The 17016-nt window shown below is 32.0% G+C and overlaps 1 protein-coding gene across 1 annotated transcript; it reads right to left on the reverse strand.

Annotated features, from left to right (window-relative positions):
- Positions 1 to 15163: 15163 nt before the first annotated feature.
- On the reverse strand, positions 15164 to 16222 carry LOC148871304 (transcription repressor OFP6-like). Its single transcript, XM_088968029.1, has one exon. The coding sequence runs from the start codon at positions 16183 to 16185 to the stop codon at positions 15493 to 15495; it is 693 nt and encodes a 230-aa protein (XP_088824155.1). The 5' UTR covers positions 16186 to 16222; the 3' UTR covers positions 15164 to 15492.
- Positions 16223 to 17016: the final 794 nt, after the last annotated feature.

The raw sequence follows: 17016 nt of genomic DNA on the forward strand, positions 1-17016 counted from the left end.
AAAGGTCTGAAGCCCCTAAAACTTTACACCAGTTCCATGTTTTGCTGCATTTGTTAGAAGACCAGCTAGCCCAAGAATAACGATGTACAGTAATCTTTTGATTTTGTCACACTTAATTGGACAATAATGTGCAAATCAGACGGTTAAAACCCATACTAATTAGGTTGCTCTTTTCGCATATATATCATTTTAGTTGGGACCCATTTGATCTGTGGGTACTCATTATCGATACATGGTATTCAGGTTGAAAATTCCTCGGTTGATCCATTTACGGGTGCATAATATAGTGTCGAGTTCGGATCTGCTGACACAACACACTGCTGGTCACATCCATCTCTTGGGAACATTTCTTGCGCTTTATATATCCGATATTCCTATTTTGCGGATGGATGAATGCGGCCAGCAATGTGTTGTGGTGAAGACTCTAGTGTCATTAAGGCCTCGTTCATTTTTTAATAAATTATTTATTCAGATAAATACAACTACTTGAATAATGAATAAGTTTTCAGGTAACTGTATTTATCTGTGTCTTTTTATTTTCTAAAAGAAAATGACCATTTTAGCTATAAAATATATTATTAAAAAGTGTATTTTTGACCCATTCAAGTGTTGGAAACTGTCCTCCCATGTGGGAAAGTTTTTTACCAACCTAAGAGATAGGTATCACTTACCCCGAATTCTTGGTTCCACATTAATTTAAAAAAAGAAAATGAGATTCTTGGTCAATGGAAACCAAAATCCCAGTGCACAAGGCTTTCGAGTCCCATCAATGCAGGTCTCGGAAAGGGACAGATGTATGCAACCTTACCCCTATACATACAGAGAGGCTGCTTCCAAGATTTAAACACTGCTTGCCCATGTTGCAATGGAGAAACCAAACTGTTACACCAAGACGCACATAGGAGGTGCAAAAGTATGTAAGTGCAAATTTTTGGTTTGCTCTTATTTTAGGATTTTTCTTCATATAATTTGTTTGTGATAAAGATAAAAATAAAACAAAACCTGAAGCAAAATAATGTAAAACTTTCAAATATGAACACGAAGTTAAACTCATTTTATTTGCACTCATGCATTTGTACTAATACAAATGAAATTGCAACATAAACAAATCTACAGCCATCCTAGAATCTCGCTTCCCCAACCCGAAAATTGAAGACTTCATAATTGTACAATTCGCAAATATTAAAAGTCTTTGCACAATTCTACTTTATATACAATGGTCATGTGATGTAGAATTTGAGAATATTTTTACAAGGATTTGCACGAATACTAGGAGTCCCAAACTAAGGTGCCACCAATATATATATATATATATAGTTAACTTAATATAATAGTTGGTTAATTTATACAACCATATGACCAGCGATTGTTAAGGGTAAAGTGATGTTAAGTTCTATAATGGGGATTTCCAAAATAAACTTAAATTTATTAGTACTATGATGGATTGTGATGATGTGCAAACTTGAAGCTCCTAGCTGGAAGGTTGTTTGTATATGTTTTGCATGGCGAGCTGGATCAATCTGCGAGACAGAGATCAGAGAGAATGGAGTAGAAGATCCGACGAGGTCGCTCCGATGCTTAAGTTAGTAATATATTGTGGTTGCGAACTAAAGTTTTGGATACTAAAGAGCTTGAATGTAAACAATCGCGCATACCTAGGCCTTGGTAGAGTTGTTGCCCTTATTTAGCTGAGTTGTCGTGGGTCTCATGAAACGGTCCTGGGATCTTCGGCCTGAGTAAATGAGATCCGTTTCCGCTTTAGTTGGGGAGCAACATATCAGTTAAGTAAGTCTATCATCTCTGTCCGATCCAGACGGGGAGAGGATAAGGCCTACTGTTATGCGGCATGATCCGGTGAGGTTTGGATTTCGCTGGGCAACTTTTGGAGTCAATGACGTGTCACATCGGGTCTTGAGCCCCGAATGGATTAGGTGCCCAGATGCCTTTACGCTGAGGTGACCCTATGTTGAGGTGGCTTTGTGCCAAAGTGACCAAACACCTGAGCCCTAACTACTGTTGACTAGTCTCTTTTTGCTGAATTGTCATCTTTCGGGCAGATCGCGTCCTAATGACCTCTACTTACTAGGTTGTGCCAAATCACCCTCCATCATATTGCATTAACTCTAGTTGATCAAAAATTGCCTCCATTTTCTACATTTTCTCTTTTAATCCTACAAGTTTCTTTAACTTGCTTTACTTCATTTGACATGAATGTTTCTCTTCACCTTTAAATATAAAAATCATCCACTCCTTTCTCTAATAAATTAAGAAAAACCAAAAAAACATATAATTTATATTTTTCTAAACCTTTACCATTTCATTTGAATATTGAATCAAGCCATCTGAAAGGATCTTTTAGAGCAAATGAGGGGACTTCAATATTATATTTAAAAAATTATCGAATCATAAATTATTTAGTAAATAAGAAAAAGATAGTTTGAAGATTTAATAATTTTTAAACAGTTGAATGTGAATTTTTTCTGAAATTAACCACAGAACTCTAATGGAGGAGACATTTGTCGCAAACCAAAAATTCAGGGGATCTTAAAGTTCATGGGGGTAATAGTCACTGACCCAATACAGTTGAGAATGTCTAACCATGGGCAAAGTTAAAGGAGAATTAATTTCAATTCATAAGAAAACAGAAGTCTATTTCTGTCCAATTTTTATCATTCTGAACCTTTTTCCATGCACCACCTGTCTCAGGTGTTGAGTGTTGTAAATGGGTAAGCAGTTACATGGATACATAACAAAATATATACAGGCCTTAATTATTAGTATGATCCAAATCCAGAAAATCTAAGATGACTTACAGAAACATTTGTCCAAGTCTGGACCTGTTTGCTGACTACTTGGCAAACGTACGAGAATATGAATCTTGAATTTTATTGATGGGAAGTGAATCAATCCACGTCTACGTACGGTCTATCGATCTAGCTGTGAAGTTGTTTTCAAACGGATGGATGAATAGTTACATTTTAGTACTTTCCATAATTCAAGTTTCTTTAGTTGATTGAGCGTAACGTACAGACACCTACTCATCATCATCACATATATAGATTGAACTCTGAGAAACATATCACCATTCCCATTCGCACAGTCAAATCAGTGCCGAGCTCTTCATCTTCAGAACGCTTTAATGGTGGTTCTGAATTCGGATCTTACTATTAAAAAGATGTACATGAACTCGCCCACGGGTGTCAATGGTGGTTTCATTTCACTCAGAAAAGGCCCAGAAACACGTTCATTGTGCTCAACTTTTGAAGATTTTTTTTTTCTTTCTTTTTTTCAGTAAGACGTGTGTACACTTTTTACTAAAAGGATGCGTATTATTTTGTAAGCTTCTTGTATGAACAGTATTAAGATCTGGAAGCAAATCCTCTCTGGATCGCGTATCTCTTCAAAGTTAGGTTGAAGGAATACGGAGTTCAGGTGGCTGCTGCCATTACACTTTTATCATTTCGATTTGTGGGATATTGGCTGAGATGAAAGGAGTCTGTTTATTCTAGGGTCTCACCATATTCAGCAGGAACCGAGTGAGACAAGATTGAACAACAGATATCTTCACGAGAAGATTAGTAAGGAATTGAAGAGGCTTTGACTGATACTCACATGTAAGTTCACGGGAATTTGGAGTGGGTAGATAACAGCCCAAAGGGTAGGGAAATTGTACAGTAGTCTAGGGAGATTGATTGATATCCACCTTTCTAGCTCTCAGCTCATATCCCAATCTCCCAGGCTACGAAAGTAGATTTTGGGTTGTGAATTCGGACAATTACCTCAACAAGATGTTAATCTAAACTTAGCTAGATAACTTTAGTAACAATTGGAAATGATGAATGTAAATTTTAGAAAAATAGTGTTCATATTTGTGTTAATGCTTTACTGTATTCAATTTAATTTCTACGGGAGCAATCTTTGTGAGTTAAATAAGCCTAAACATTGAAGAGAATTCCAGATTTGTCTTGCTTTATTAGAAGGCCATTACCCAATGTTGGTCCTAGCTCTCTGGGGTCTTGGGACGGGTACTGAATACAATATATCCTATCCTTTGGCAATTTTTTTCTTTTTTTTTGCACAAAGTGGCCTCTTTTAGATGCAAACCCAAGTTTTCGTGCTCGTCTTCATTGTGGTGAAAATAATTGCACGATTTGCTTTCTATGTATTCTCCTCTCTCTCTCTCTCTCTCTGTTTTTGCTACTGTTTTTTCTTTGTCTTCCCTTTCCCACATGTATCAACGCCTTCAGACTGACAAATAAAATCATCTATTTGTCTCTGACACAAGCCTGTTTGTTCATGGTCTGCTGGATCTCTTGGCACTTTCATTCTCCAGTACAGAACCAAGAAAGATGGAAATTTCGATGATTGAATCTCTTATTATCGTTTGGTCTTCATCAAAAAGTGGTGACAAACCAACCGCATCTTGGAATTGTTAAGGGTTTCTACCAAAAAGCAAAAGTAAAAGAATTGTGAAGGGTTTGATCCATTACTTGCGTTATTTTCCCTTTTCTTTGTTATTCGATTTGCTGGTTTGTTTGGCTTTGAATACAATCTTTTTTACCAGAAAGGGAAACAAATTTCCCTCTTTCCATCTTATAAACTGGTGATTGGATGGATCAAGCAATGAAAACTAGTATCGATCCAAGAAGCTTTTACTGGAAAAAAAAAAAGTAGTTGTACAGGATGATACTGTTCTGTAGCTTTTGGTTAAAACTGGTTCGCATGTGACCACATAGTTGAATCACAAAGCAATTCACCTTGGATGTTTTTTTTTTTTCTTTTTTGGGTGGGAAGATAATGGTTTTTTATTTTTATTTTATTTTATTTCTTTTCCTTTTGGGTAGGAAGATGCATGAATCATGATGGATCTCTTTGCTTCTCCAAAAAGAATAACTCAAATATGACGTACCGAGAATTCATACCAATTGAAGATCCAAATGACTTAACTCACTACATATGACTTAATTTTTTGCTTGTGTGCTTTTATTGTTAGGTACAAGGTTCAAAGTATTGGAAAGGTAATTTTAAGAGATGTTTATGCTTTGGAATATGCTTTGGATATGATACAAAAAATCAAGATATGCATAAATACATTAAGAAACTTATATAAATCTTAAAAAAATACATTAATAATAATAAATATAAATTTTATATGACCTTAAATAAGTTATTTAAACACTTATATATAAAGAAAACAAGTTATTTAAACATACAAACCCATATCTCAATAGTTTATATAAAATGTGAGATATAAGGACAAATTGGTAATCGTTGAAAATAATGGAAGGAGTAAAATGTGTATTAATTTTCAGAAAAACAATATAATATATATTAATGTTTATTAGTATATAAATTTTAATAATCAACTTTAACATTAATTAATGAACATCCATTAAGAAAAAAAAAATATTTGCTTAAGAATAACAATACATACAATTATTAAACTATATTCAATAATAGCATATGGTATAGTGGTTTACTTATGTTTATTACAATCAAATTACCAGGGTTCAATTCTCCTTACTTTTCTTATTCGTACTTTTAAATATGTTGCTTTAATGGCGGGTCATTTGGGCAAGTTTCCTTAAATATAGGAGTTATTAGAGACAAAATTATTGAATAGGCTTATTTATGAGAGAGAGAGAGAGAGAGAGAGAGAGAGAGATAATCTAATATTACAATAGTATCGGCCAATACATTCAAAATGAAAGAAACTACTGGATTTGTAGTGCTCCATGTATCGGATGTTGCTGGAATGATAAGCTGATACCAATTAGATAGCAATTTTCATCGTGATTATTAGGCAGTAAGCCCAAAAATAGCTAATAATCACATTTAAAGAATATTTTTGTTAGTTAATAGAGATTGTTAGTTACAGGTAATTGATATAAAAATATTTTATTGTTTTTATGAAAAAAAGGGTCTGAGAAGTCGGGTAAATACACTTACCTGGGTAAGTGTTTCTCAAGAAAAACTTACTCAAAAAGCGAACGGGGCCTGAATGTGGAATAATTCAGCCCAAAAGGACTCTTTTTCAAGTGAATACACACACACTAAAGCAAGGAAGTCTATATTTTTTCTCCTTTTTGAAGTCTTTATTTTTTTATTCAATGTCATTTTGAAACAACTAATTAGAGACTTTTCTTTCTCCTTCCCAACCCTCCCATTAAGCAAAGTCACCATGGGTTTAGCCAATCTTATTAGGTCACATTATCTTTCCTCTCAATAATTCAAATCTTAAGAATTTAAATATTAAAAATCTTCCTAAAATCTCTTTCTCTCACACTTTCCAATCACCTAAATCAAGAGTAGTGCTAGGGGGACCCAGGGGAGCCATGCCCCCCCCCCCCCCCCCACCCCCTTCACTTGCAAAAGAGTTTACACCCCATCCCAATGGTTGCCCCCCTATGGGCCCATCCATACTTATCCCCCCCCCCTCTCCCCCATTCCACTTTAGGTTTTGGCCCCCCTCATAAAAAAATTCTGGCTCTGCCCTAGACCTAAATCATCTTCTCTCCTAAAATTTCTAGTGAACTATCTCCCCCACCTAAAACTTCCTCATAAAACATCTCTTAATTTCATATGGCCAATAAACCCTCTAATTCTAACATATCTTTCCCCTCCCCCATCTCTCTCTCTACTTTCTAAATGCATGCACTTAATTTTTCATCCATGTATTAAAATATTAATATTTAAATTAAAACTTTTTTGAAAAACATAAATATTGAAATAAGATGAGTAAAAAATATATCAAATACTAATGAGAGAAAAAAATAAATAAGACAATAAGACAAATAATAAAACTGAAGTAATAAAATTTAGTAATTAATTTAAAATCTTTTTATAATTATAAATAATATTTTAATTTTATTCCTACAACATCTCTTAACCTATCTCACATGCCCAATAAACCATCTAATTCTAATGTATCTTACCCTACCCTATCTCTCTCTATCTATTTTTACTTCTATCTCTCCACCTTCTAAATACATGCATTTAATTTTTCATCAATGTACTAATATATTAATACTTAAGTTAAAACTTTTTTTAAAACAATTTAAGTTAAAACTTAAATATTGAAATACGTTGAGTAAAAAATATCTAAAATATTAATAAAAGGAAGAATAAATAATACAATAAGACAAATAATGAAACCAATGTAATAAAATTTAATAATTAATTATAAAATTTTTATATTTATAAAGTAATAAAATTTAATTTCCATTTAAAAATGATTAACATAATAGAAAATTCAAAATAAATTATTGTTTTTAAATATTAACGATAATAATTGTTAAAAATAACTAGAATAATATTATACTTAATTTATAATAACAAATTCCAACATTATTAAAAATTTTAAATAGTAATAAGTTTAGCATAATATCATAACTTAAATTATGCATCAATAACAATTTACTAAATAAATTAAAATTTAATAAAAGTATACAATCATTAGTTTAAAATAAATGTGAATTCAATTTTAAAATAATAAAAAATAAACAAAACAAGCTTGGTTCAATATGGGTTTGCCTTCACCCTACCCAGGCCCTTCATTTTGCCACGTCATTGGGCTCTTTGACTTTGGGCACATCACCCTGCCTTCCATTTCACTACTATAACAAAAGTAGAAATTTCCCAAATATTAAACGTATAGGAAATAGAAACTTCCCAAATGAAATTCCTTCTTCCCTCTCTCAAACAAATCTTCTCTTCCCTTCCCAAATCTAATTTGTTGCCATTGTTCCCAAATTTTCTTCTTTACTCTTCCTAAATTCCTCTAATCATTGTCGTTTAAGGCTTAAAGAGACATTACTTTCATTGGTTAAGGTAGGTAAGGTCTGTTTCACGTTAATCGCACATTAATCTTCATCAGTGGTTAGTTTACAGGTAGATTTTTTTTTTTTTCATTGTATTCTATATTGGTTGTTATAGATCGAGTAGATGGATTGGTTTTCTGTTTGGAATCCAATTACTCCTCACTGATCACCAATTTTTCAATCGGTTTCAGTAAAAATCGCTGATTTTATCAGGTTAGTCCCATCCTTTCCCACCATCGATATCAAGTATGAAGTTTGGGCAGTTTTCTGCCAAAAAATGACCATTAGAACATTTACCGGTGTCTATACAGTGATAAGTGATAACCTTGTGAAGCACTAGCACTTTTCTACAGTAGACGAGGGGTTAACAACTATGGTATTCGCTACTTCAAGCTTACACTATAGTTGTTAACAGGTTATGAAGAAAGGGTTCTCGGGTCAGATACAGCCCAAACCTATGGACCAATTACCAACCCAGATATGACCTTATTTTGGCAATTTTCATAAATTACCAAAATAAGTTAGTAAATCATTAGAAAAGTTAATGCAATTACTTTTAACTAATTAATGTTGAATAATATTAATTTACCAGTAATTATTAAATATTTATTAGCAAAATTAAATAATTTTGGTAATTAGTACTTATCAGTAAGTATTAATTTATTAATTTATAGTAAAAATTCTAATAATTTCCAAGGTCAATTACTGCTAATTTACATGGGCTTTTGGTAATTATTAAATTGAAAAATTATTGGGGAACTTTAACTATACTAGTAAGTGTGCACATGCTTTGCACTTGGCAATCAATTATGCATCCAAAATTTTCTATAAACTTTATATAAGTTTTTATACTTTTTTCTTTTGATTATTAATCAGATACCGATTGCAAAATCCAAATCCGATTACATAAACACATCATCCAAATATGTGATAATTGAATCGAGTTGTGAAGTTTCAAGTATCATTGACAGACTTACTTGCTTGGCTATATTCTTCTTTTTGTAATGTTTTATCTTTTTGGTGTAACTTTTTTATATTTATTTATCAAAAAAAATGTAAGATTTAAGTGGTGAGAATTGAATGAAGTGAAAAGTAGTAACTCAGTTTACAATTTAAACCTCACAATTAAATAGGGATTAAATTAAAAAATGAGTAGTCAAAAGAAAGTTTCACAATCTTGTTCATATTTTTAATATTAGGCCATGTTTAGTTTAAAGGAAAAGGCAGGGAAAGAAAATGAAAGATAGGAAACTCTATACAAGGTTTGTAAAGGTTTCATTCCCTTTTCTTTCTTTTTCCTACTTTTTCCTTCAAACCAAACCTTAGGCTATGTTTGGTTTGAAGGAAAATGTAGGGAAAGGAAGGAAAAGATAAGGAAATCTTTACAAACCTTGTATTGGTTTCCCTATCTTTCCCTTCCTTTCCCTACCTTTTCTTTCAAACCAAACATAGCCTTAGTGTAAATATAGAATTATAGATGTGCTCAACTTTTTTTATAGTATTTTGCATTTCTATGTGTAAAAATAATTTTGATATATCACATTTAATTTTTGTTTAATATGATAAATATGTGATATTATACATGTGTATGAATGTTTTTTTCACAATATTTATGTATTTTTCTATTTTTTATTTTATTAATTTTTATTATTTATTTATGACATTAAATGTTAATGCATTTGACCTAAGAGTTGAACTATTCATCTTTGACAAACAATAAAATAATTTTATTTTTGGTTAATTCAAAATTTTGTATTTCATCTTCGTTATAAATAAAATAATTCTTGTTTATTACACTTACTTTTGTAATTTGATTAATAAAAATATCATAAATGTGTTTGCTTTTTTCTATATTTTTGTATTTTTTGTATTTATTTCTATTTTAAAAACTTTATTACTTAACTATGATTTCATAGGTTGATCAATTTGAATCGGATAATTGAATTGCTTAGCCACTAGACCCACCACTTGGATAAAGATCGGTTTTTGTTTTTGAGTCAATTTTAAAATAATGGGTTTATATTGTTAAAAATATTGACATCATCTATTAGTGAAAAATAAATTAGATTTAGGATTTAATAAGAGAAAATGGTAGTTAATACCTCAAGTATAAGACTTAACGAGAGGGGATTGAATGAGGTGGAATGTAATAACTGAAATTATACTTTCAACCCTTACAATTAGAGATATACTAAATACACAAATATTGGCACTTTTATATATAGTATAAAGAAATACAGGGTAAATTTAGTCCAAAAAACCTTTCACTCTTTATCTGCACTTTTATATATAATATAAATTTATAATTTTCAAAACTATTCAATAAATTTAATATTTTTAGAAAACTTTTAATTAGAAAACTATTGTTAATTGGATATTCATAATTAATAATTGGTAACTTACATTTGTTTTTGGTACCTATTAAATTGGAAAATTATTAGAATTAATATCGATAATTTACATCTGGTAATTATTAATAGTTTCCATAATTATTGTTAATTTACGTTTAATTTTGGTAACCACTGTGAAATTTTGATTTAATGATTTATCTAAACAAACTTTCATCTTCTTTGTGATTTAATTTCGTCAAATTTAATTATCAATTTGCTGGATTTTTTTTTATATTTTTAGTAATTAATTATTCATAAATGCACAATTTTTTTAAAATTAATTCATCCATCTATGATTTAATTATTGGTATGCATCAAAAAATACCTAGAAATCAATAATCAATGGTAATATTAACAATTACTAAGATTCACCGAAATATTTCAATATTACAATATTATATGAAAATAATTCAATATTTTATTATTATTATTATTATTATTATTATTATTATTATTATATGAAATTGAATGTTATTACCTAAAAATTTCAGTAATTTTCAGAAAATGATTTTTATTACAAAACCTAAAATATCAATTTTGTTTTCATATTTTCAGTAAATAATTATTCATAAATATATAATTTTCAAAATTAAATTATTCAAATCAATAATTGATCAAAACATTAATAATTACTAAATTTACTGAAATTGTTTAATATTTAAATGTTAATTTATTAATATTTGAAATTAATTACATAACAGTATTATCTGAAATTGATCATTATTACCTGAAATTTTCAATAATTTTCAGAAAATTATTTCTTTTGAAAATTAAAAAAAAATTAAAGTTTCAGAAATTTTTAGTAATTTCCAGAAATTTTCAGGTATTTTCAGAAAATTATTGATTTTATAAATTAATTTTATAATGAAAAATTATTTATTGTGATTCTCATTTACTTTAGTTTTTGGTAATTATTAAATATTAAATTGGAAAATTATTGGGGGAATTTTAATATTGATAATTTGCATTTGGTAATTATTAATCATTACCATAATTATTGATAATTTTAATAATTTCCATAATTGATTATTGGTAATTACTAAATTGGAAAACTATCTGGGAACTTTAATACTGATAATTTACATTTGGTAATTATTAATAATTTCCATAATTATTGGTAATTTATATTGGGTTTTGGTATTTATTGGGAAATTTTAATTTAGTAATTTCCATAAACTAATTTTCATGTTTTGGTAATTTAATTCAGTAAATGTGAATTCTAAAAAAATTAATTTACTAAAAACATTAATATTCTCAGTAATTAATTATTCATAAATTCAAAATTTTTTGAAAATCAATTTATTCATATCAGTTCGGAAATTTATTCATAAATCCTTGAAAAGTAATTTATTCTTATCAATATTTGTACCAAGGATTTTTAAGATACTCAACTTTTTCCTTCTACTTTTTTTATTTTCTTGTTATGCAAACAACAATAAATAGAAAATTTTCATTAATTTAGTTTTAAATATCCCCTGCAAAGTATCAGCTAATTGGTTGGTACGGTGTCCTATTAGTTGTAGCTAAGAATTAGAATTGAATCCCACTTGCAGTACTAAGGTTGGGGGCTTTATGAGTTTGGGTAGGGCTGTCAATAGGTCAGGCCTAAGTAGAACTAATCCCAAACTGATTTTTAATCCGGACAAAATCACAAACCTAGAACTGTCTTAATTAATAGTCAGGTCTATCAAATCCAAACCCAATAAACACGATTATATTGAAACTATATTTGTTTGTTTAAATAATAATTTAAAATTTATTTTTTTGATAATATAAAATTAACAAAAATGTTAAAAATATTAAATTATTTATATGTCAATAAATTAAACATTTTTAATTAATATTATCTTATTTATTATCAATAAAATTTACCATTTCAAACATAAAATATAATAAAAATTACAAGAAATTTAAAAATTATTATTATTATTATTATTATTATTATTATTATTATTATTATTATTATAGATAGATAGATAGATAGATAGATATATGTATGTATGATGTATGTATGTATAGTACAAAATCAGTTCTGGGTCTGAATCAGTTTGCTATAGGCAAGAACTAGACCTGACCCAATTATTAATCAGGACAAAATCATGGAACTAGAACCATTATAATCGGTTTTGTCGATTTTTGATCCATTAAGTAAACCCGACCCATTGACACCCTAGGTTTGGAGGACAATTTTTAAGCCTTTCTTGTACTTTGAACTCTGTAAAATAAAAAGAAAAAAAAAGAACTCTCCTAAAATCTTGTAGATTATCAATTTGTAAAATTAATCAACTTTTGATTTTTTTTTTTTTTTGTGCATCACACAAGACCCCGCTAGTCGCTAGTTATCAAATAAAAAACTCCAATATAATATCAAAATAGGTCTTATGTTGACCACAGTATTCAATATATGGTCAATCCAAAGGGTTAGTACAATTTGAATTTGTTACAAAATTTGTCCACATGGCTAAAATGAAGTAGGTCATAGAAAGGCTCCTCGCTTGACCTATTTTGGAAACTTTTTCCTACATTCCAGTCACATAAAGAACTCTCCATATGACTTGCCATATTTCTACCATGCAGTAGGCTGATGTGGCCAATTAGCCCATCCATCAAGAAGGTGATACCTTTGTATTGGGCATTCATCGTGTGATCTAGCTTTTATGGTCTTCCACAAGTAATATTAACTATTGAAAATTTAATATTCTAATAGTAAACCTTCCTAAAATAGAGGTTTCTTCTTCCCATTTTGATCTCCACCTGGGGCTGCAAGTGGGGTTTCCTGATTTGAAGAATTTCATCTACACCGGGCTCAGGTTAGGTTCGACCCATTGAAAATTTAAGAAATCCCCAACCCAACCCAACCCAAGTTTTATCTCCAAATTAGAGTATTCACGGTTCGGTTAACCAAATTGTAGGTGCATTTATAAAACTGAACTGAAGCTATTGATTTTTAAAAATTTTGAACCAAAACCAAACCGAATCAACCAGTTAACCAATCACCAGTTTGGTTGTTTATATATATATGTGCGTGTGTGTATGTATTTTGGTTTGGATTATTAGTTTTGATTCGGTTTTTCAAGAACACCCCTATCCGAAACCAATTTACTACATTCTTATGCAGATCCTTGCTATGGATTATGGGATTGGAGTCTGAATCACTTGCCAACAAAATATATTCCAATACCATCCCAATATGATCCAACACCACACATCTCATATATAACGGGTCCCATTTTTATGATCATTCCTAATCTCATGGCGATTCCTGCTGGTGGGATTGAACCTCTGGTCAAGGCAATAGGTCCTCTTTCCAACGGATGATCTGGCTCTACCATATGATCCCTCAAACAGGCTTGGTTATTGTATCGAAACTGCCTATTTGATAAATTGATCTAACTTTTTAAATCTTTATATTATATTATATTAGATGATAATATCAAACCTCGTGGACACAGTAAAGAGCAAAGTGTTACGCCCACTAGCCAAGATAGCTAGCAAATGTAAAATTTAAAAAGAAAGGGGGACCTTGGGATACTTGAAAACTCGTCAGAACCCATAAAATGATACATTCATGACTGAATTGCAAAGAAAGGCTCAACGAACATATCTGCAAATCGACAAGATTGCTAGTAGTCTGGAAAAATATAACAGATGACAGAAACCTTTGCCAATAAAAGTAAGAAGTAACATGAGAGCAAAGAAAATAAATTAGGGAATTATTCTTACTTGTGAAGTACGGATCAGTTTACAGGTAGTTGAGCTGTATTCTGTTGTAGATCTTTACCAGAAGAATGATTTTGGTTTTCTTGGTTAATAACCAAGGCTCATACTTCTATGCATTATCAAATCATGAATATTGCTTGGTGGTATCCTTGGAATTGACCAACCCCTAAAGCAGTTTTCATTTACTTCAAACTTCAACATACTAGTACACTTTCTTAAATCATATTTGTCAAAAAAGTAGAAAAAATAAAATAAACAAAAAGTAAAATTATCAAAATATGTAATAAAGTTCAACTGACTGGGAGAGACACGAAAGAAAGACCTAATAATGTTTTGGATTTATTAAAATTTCTTGTCCCACAGTTCTCTGTCCTAAGTCCTAGCCTCATCTTGAGGTGACATTAGCTAAATCTTGTCCCCCTGAAAATGACCACTTTGGTCCCTGTATTCATAAAACCCAAATCACTTAAGAAAAGCAAAAGGAAAAAACTGTTGCTTGGACTCCCCCAAGGTATTTCAGGTGGAGGCAAAACCTAATTCTTGTGGCCCAAATAGTTTGAAGTAACAATCAGTCCCCCATAGTTAGAGATGGGTTGTTTCTTTTCTACTTCAAACCCTCGAGGCCTCGAACATTTCATCAATGCCACTGTTCTAGTGTCCCTCCTATTATTGTTGTTACTGTTGTTGACAGTTGACACGTACACCTTAAGCAAAAACCCACCTACACAAATCAGAGATGCATCACTTACCGGTGGAACATGCAGGGTTATTCTCTACATCATCCCAAAGGAAGCTCTCATATTTGCGGCTAATTTTTAATTCCCAGCGGCTTAATTACACAACACAACCATCAATGTCGAGTGGAGTTCCTTAAATTAATTTCTGCTGCAACCCATGCATGTTCGTTTGCTAATTTACAGACAAAACTTTTATTATCAATCCGCGTAAAATTTTGACAACCCAGCAAACAGAGACAGATACACAGATTGAGAGAGAAACCCATGTTCATTTGCTATATAATTTTCAAGACTAAAACAAAGCTTTTATTATCAATCTATGTTAAATTTTGACAACCCAGCAAACAGAGACAGATACACAGACAGAGAGAGAAACCCATGTTCATCATTTGCTAACTCACAAGACTAAAACAGAGCTTTTATTATCAATCCATGTTAAATTTTAACAACCCAGCAGAGAGAGAGAGAGAGAGAGAGGGAGAGAGAAATGAAAACATTGGGAGAAAACGTGGCCTACTATGATCATAGATCTCATTAGGAGCCATGGCGTAATACATAGAAAGAAAGCAGTAAATGTACAGAAAGTTGGGAAAAAAGAAAAGAAAAGAGAACTATTACTGTTCTCATTAAAACTCATTAAACCCCATGGCCCTACCCATTCGACAGCTACTGCATCATCATCATTATTATATTCAAATTCCAACGTCTAGCTTTACCCACCGTGCCCACTTACATCATCTACGATTGCACCTGTCTTCCTCACGTGACCTTCCCACGAACTAATCTAAACTCACGTGACGTACGCCGACCAGCTGGTCGGCTTCACTATGCCTGAGCAGCGAGGAACCCGTTCCAGATCTCTGTGAAGGCTCTGACGATAATCTCATGGTGGTATGGAGAATTCAGCTGTAGGAAGCAGTCGAGGAGGTCCCGGAGCTCCTCTTGAGAGTAAATTTCCTTCTCCATGATCATTTGAAGCATCGAACGCCGGAAATCCAGATATGGGTCGTCGGAATCCTTGACCACGGCCACACTCTCGCCAATTCTTCCTAACCCATTAGCCATGGTTGTGTTCCTTAGATCGTATTCAGCTTCAGCTTCAGATTGGTTGGGGGACGTGTCCATGTTCGGAGACTGTGTAGTCGTTGTGTCGTCTTCGTCGTCGACTGAGAAGCCACCTCTTTCCCAGGAGCTTGAAGAAGAGCCATAGATACCAGCTTTCTGATGATAAGTTGATGGCTTGCTCTTTGTTTTTGGACTGAATACACCGGAGAGCTTTGGCCTTCTGCAGCCACAGCTTACGTTGACTGCAACTGTGTTCTTATTGAGCTTCTTCCTGGTTGAGGACATTGTAGAACCTGGAAATTGAAACACAGAGAGAGAGAGCGAGAGAGGGAGAGAGAGAGAGAGAGAGAGGAGAAGTAGTTGAGAAGGAAAGGTAGTCTGGTTTGACGCCTCTTCCTCTTCCAGCGTTGAGAGTAAGGAAGCTTGGGCGAGGCTGCTATATAAATTGCCCATGTGAGCGCGACATAGAACGGGGCCTTCTTGACAATTTATTTTATTATAATTTACTAGTTGTTTATCTTGTTAATGAAGAAAAGGAAAGAAAATATATAATAAACAGGAGTATCGAAATCACGGAGAACTATGAATTTACTTAATTATAAAACATTAGTAGAATGATCTTGGGATCTCCAATGTTGAAACCCCACCGCTGGATTAGCTAACTGGGGCCCAGATTTCACACCTGAGCCTTTTATATCTTTGGCCGATCTCCCTCTGTTGTTACTTTTTTAAAGATCATTTCAACAAATTGGGAAGAGGAAAAAGAAGGGTTTCCTACAGATAATTTCAACAAGTGAGACAATGTTATCCAAATTTCTGTTCTATAGATAAACTCAAGTTGAAGCCACGTGGAGGGTGAATATAATTGGTCCCGAACTCCTGATGGTTCATCAGATAGCCAGGCAATCCTTTGTATTGTACTTGAATCTGTATCAAATGCATGCCAGTTTTGTACTATTCCTGTGTTGGACTTCTTTCTCTGTATCCAATACTGTGAAGCTAATTCAAAATTTTCAATTGGATAAAAAAAATTAAGAAATGGGTATTAGAAAGAGAAGTCTTTTCTTATGGCACGTGTCTACTTGACAAGAGCTTTTAACATATTGAGGGAAGTCCTGACGTGGCAAACATGTGGAGCCCATCCTGGGCTGCTGCTATTCTAGCTAGCTAGGTTCTATCAATGAGATTCTCTAGATGTCTAAAAATCACTTGGTAACTTTTCCCAGCAAAGCCATCTGAAAGTTAAAATTGAAATCCAAAGAATGCTATTGAGACATCTTGGAG

This window comes from Nelumbo lutea, chromosome 2, assembly GCF_056320005.1.
Source record: "Nelumbo lutea isolate HS-2025 chromosome 2, American lotus-T2T, whole genome shotgun sequence".
Taxonomy (NCBI): domain Eukaryota; kingdom Viridiplantae; phylum Streptophyta; class Magnoliopsida; order Proteales; family Nelumbonaceae; genus Nelumbo; species Nelumbo lutea.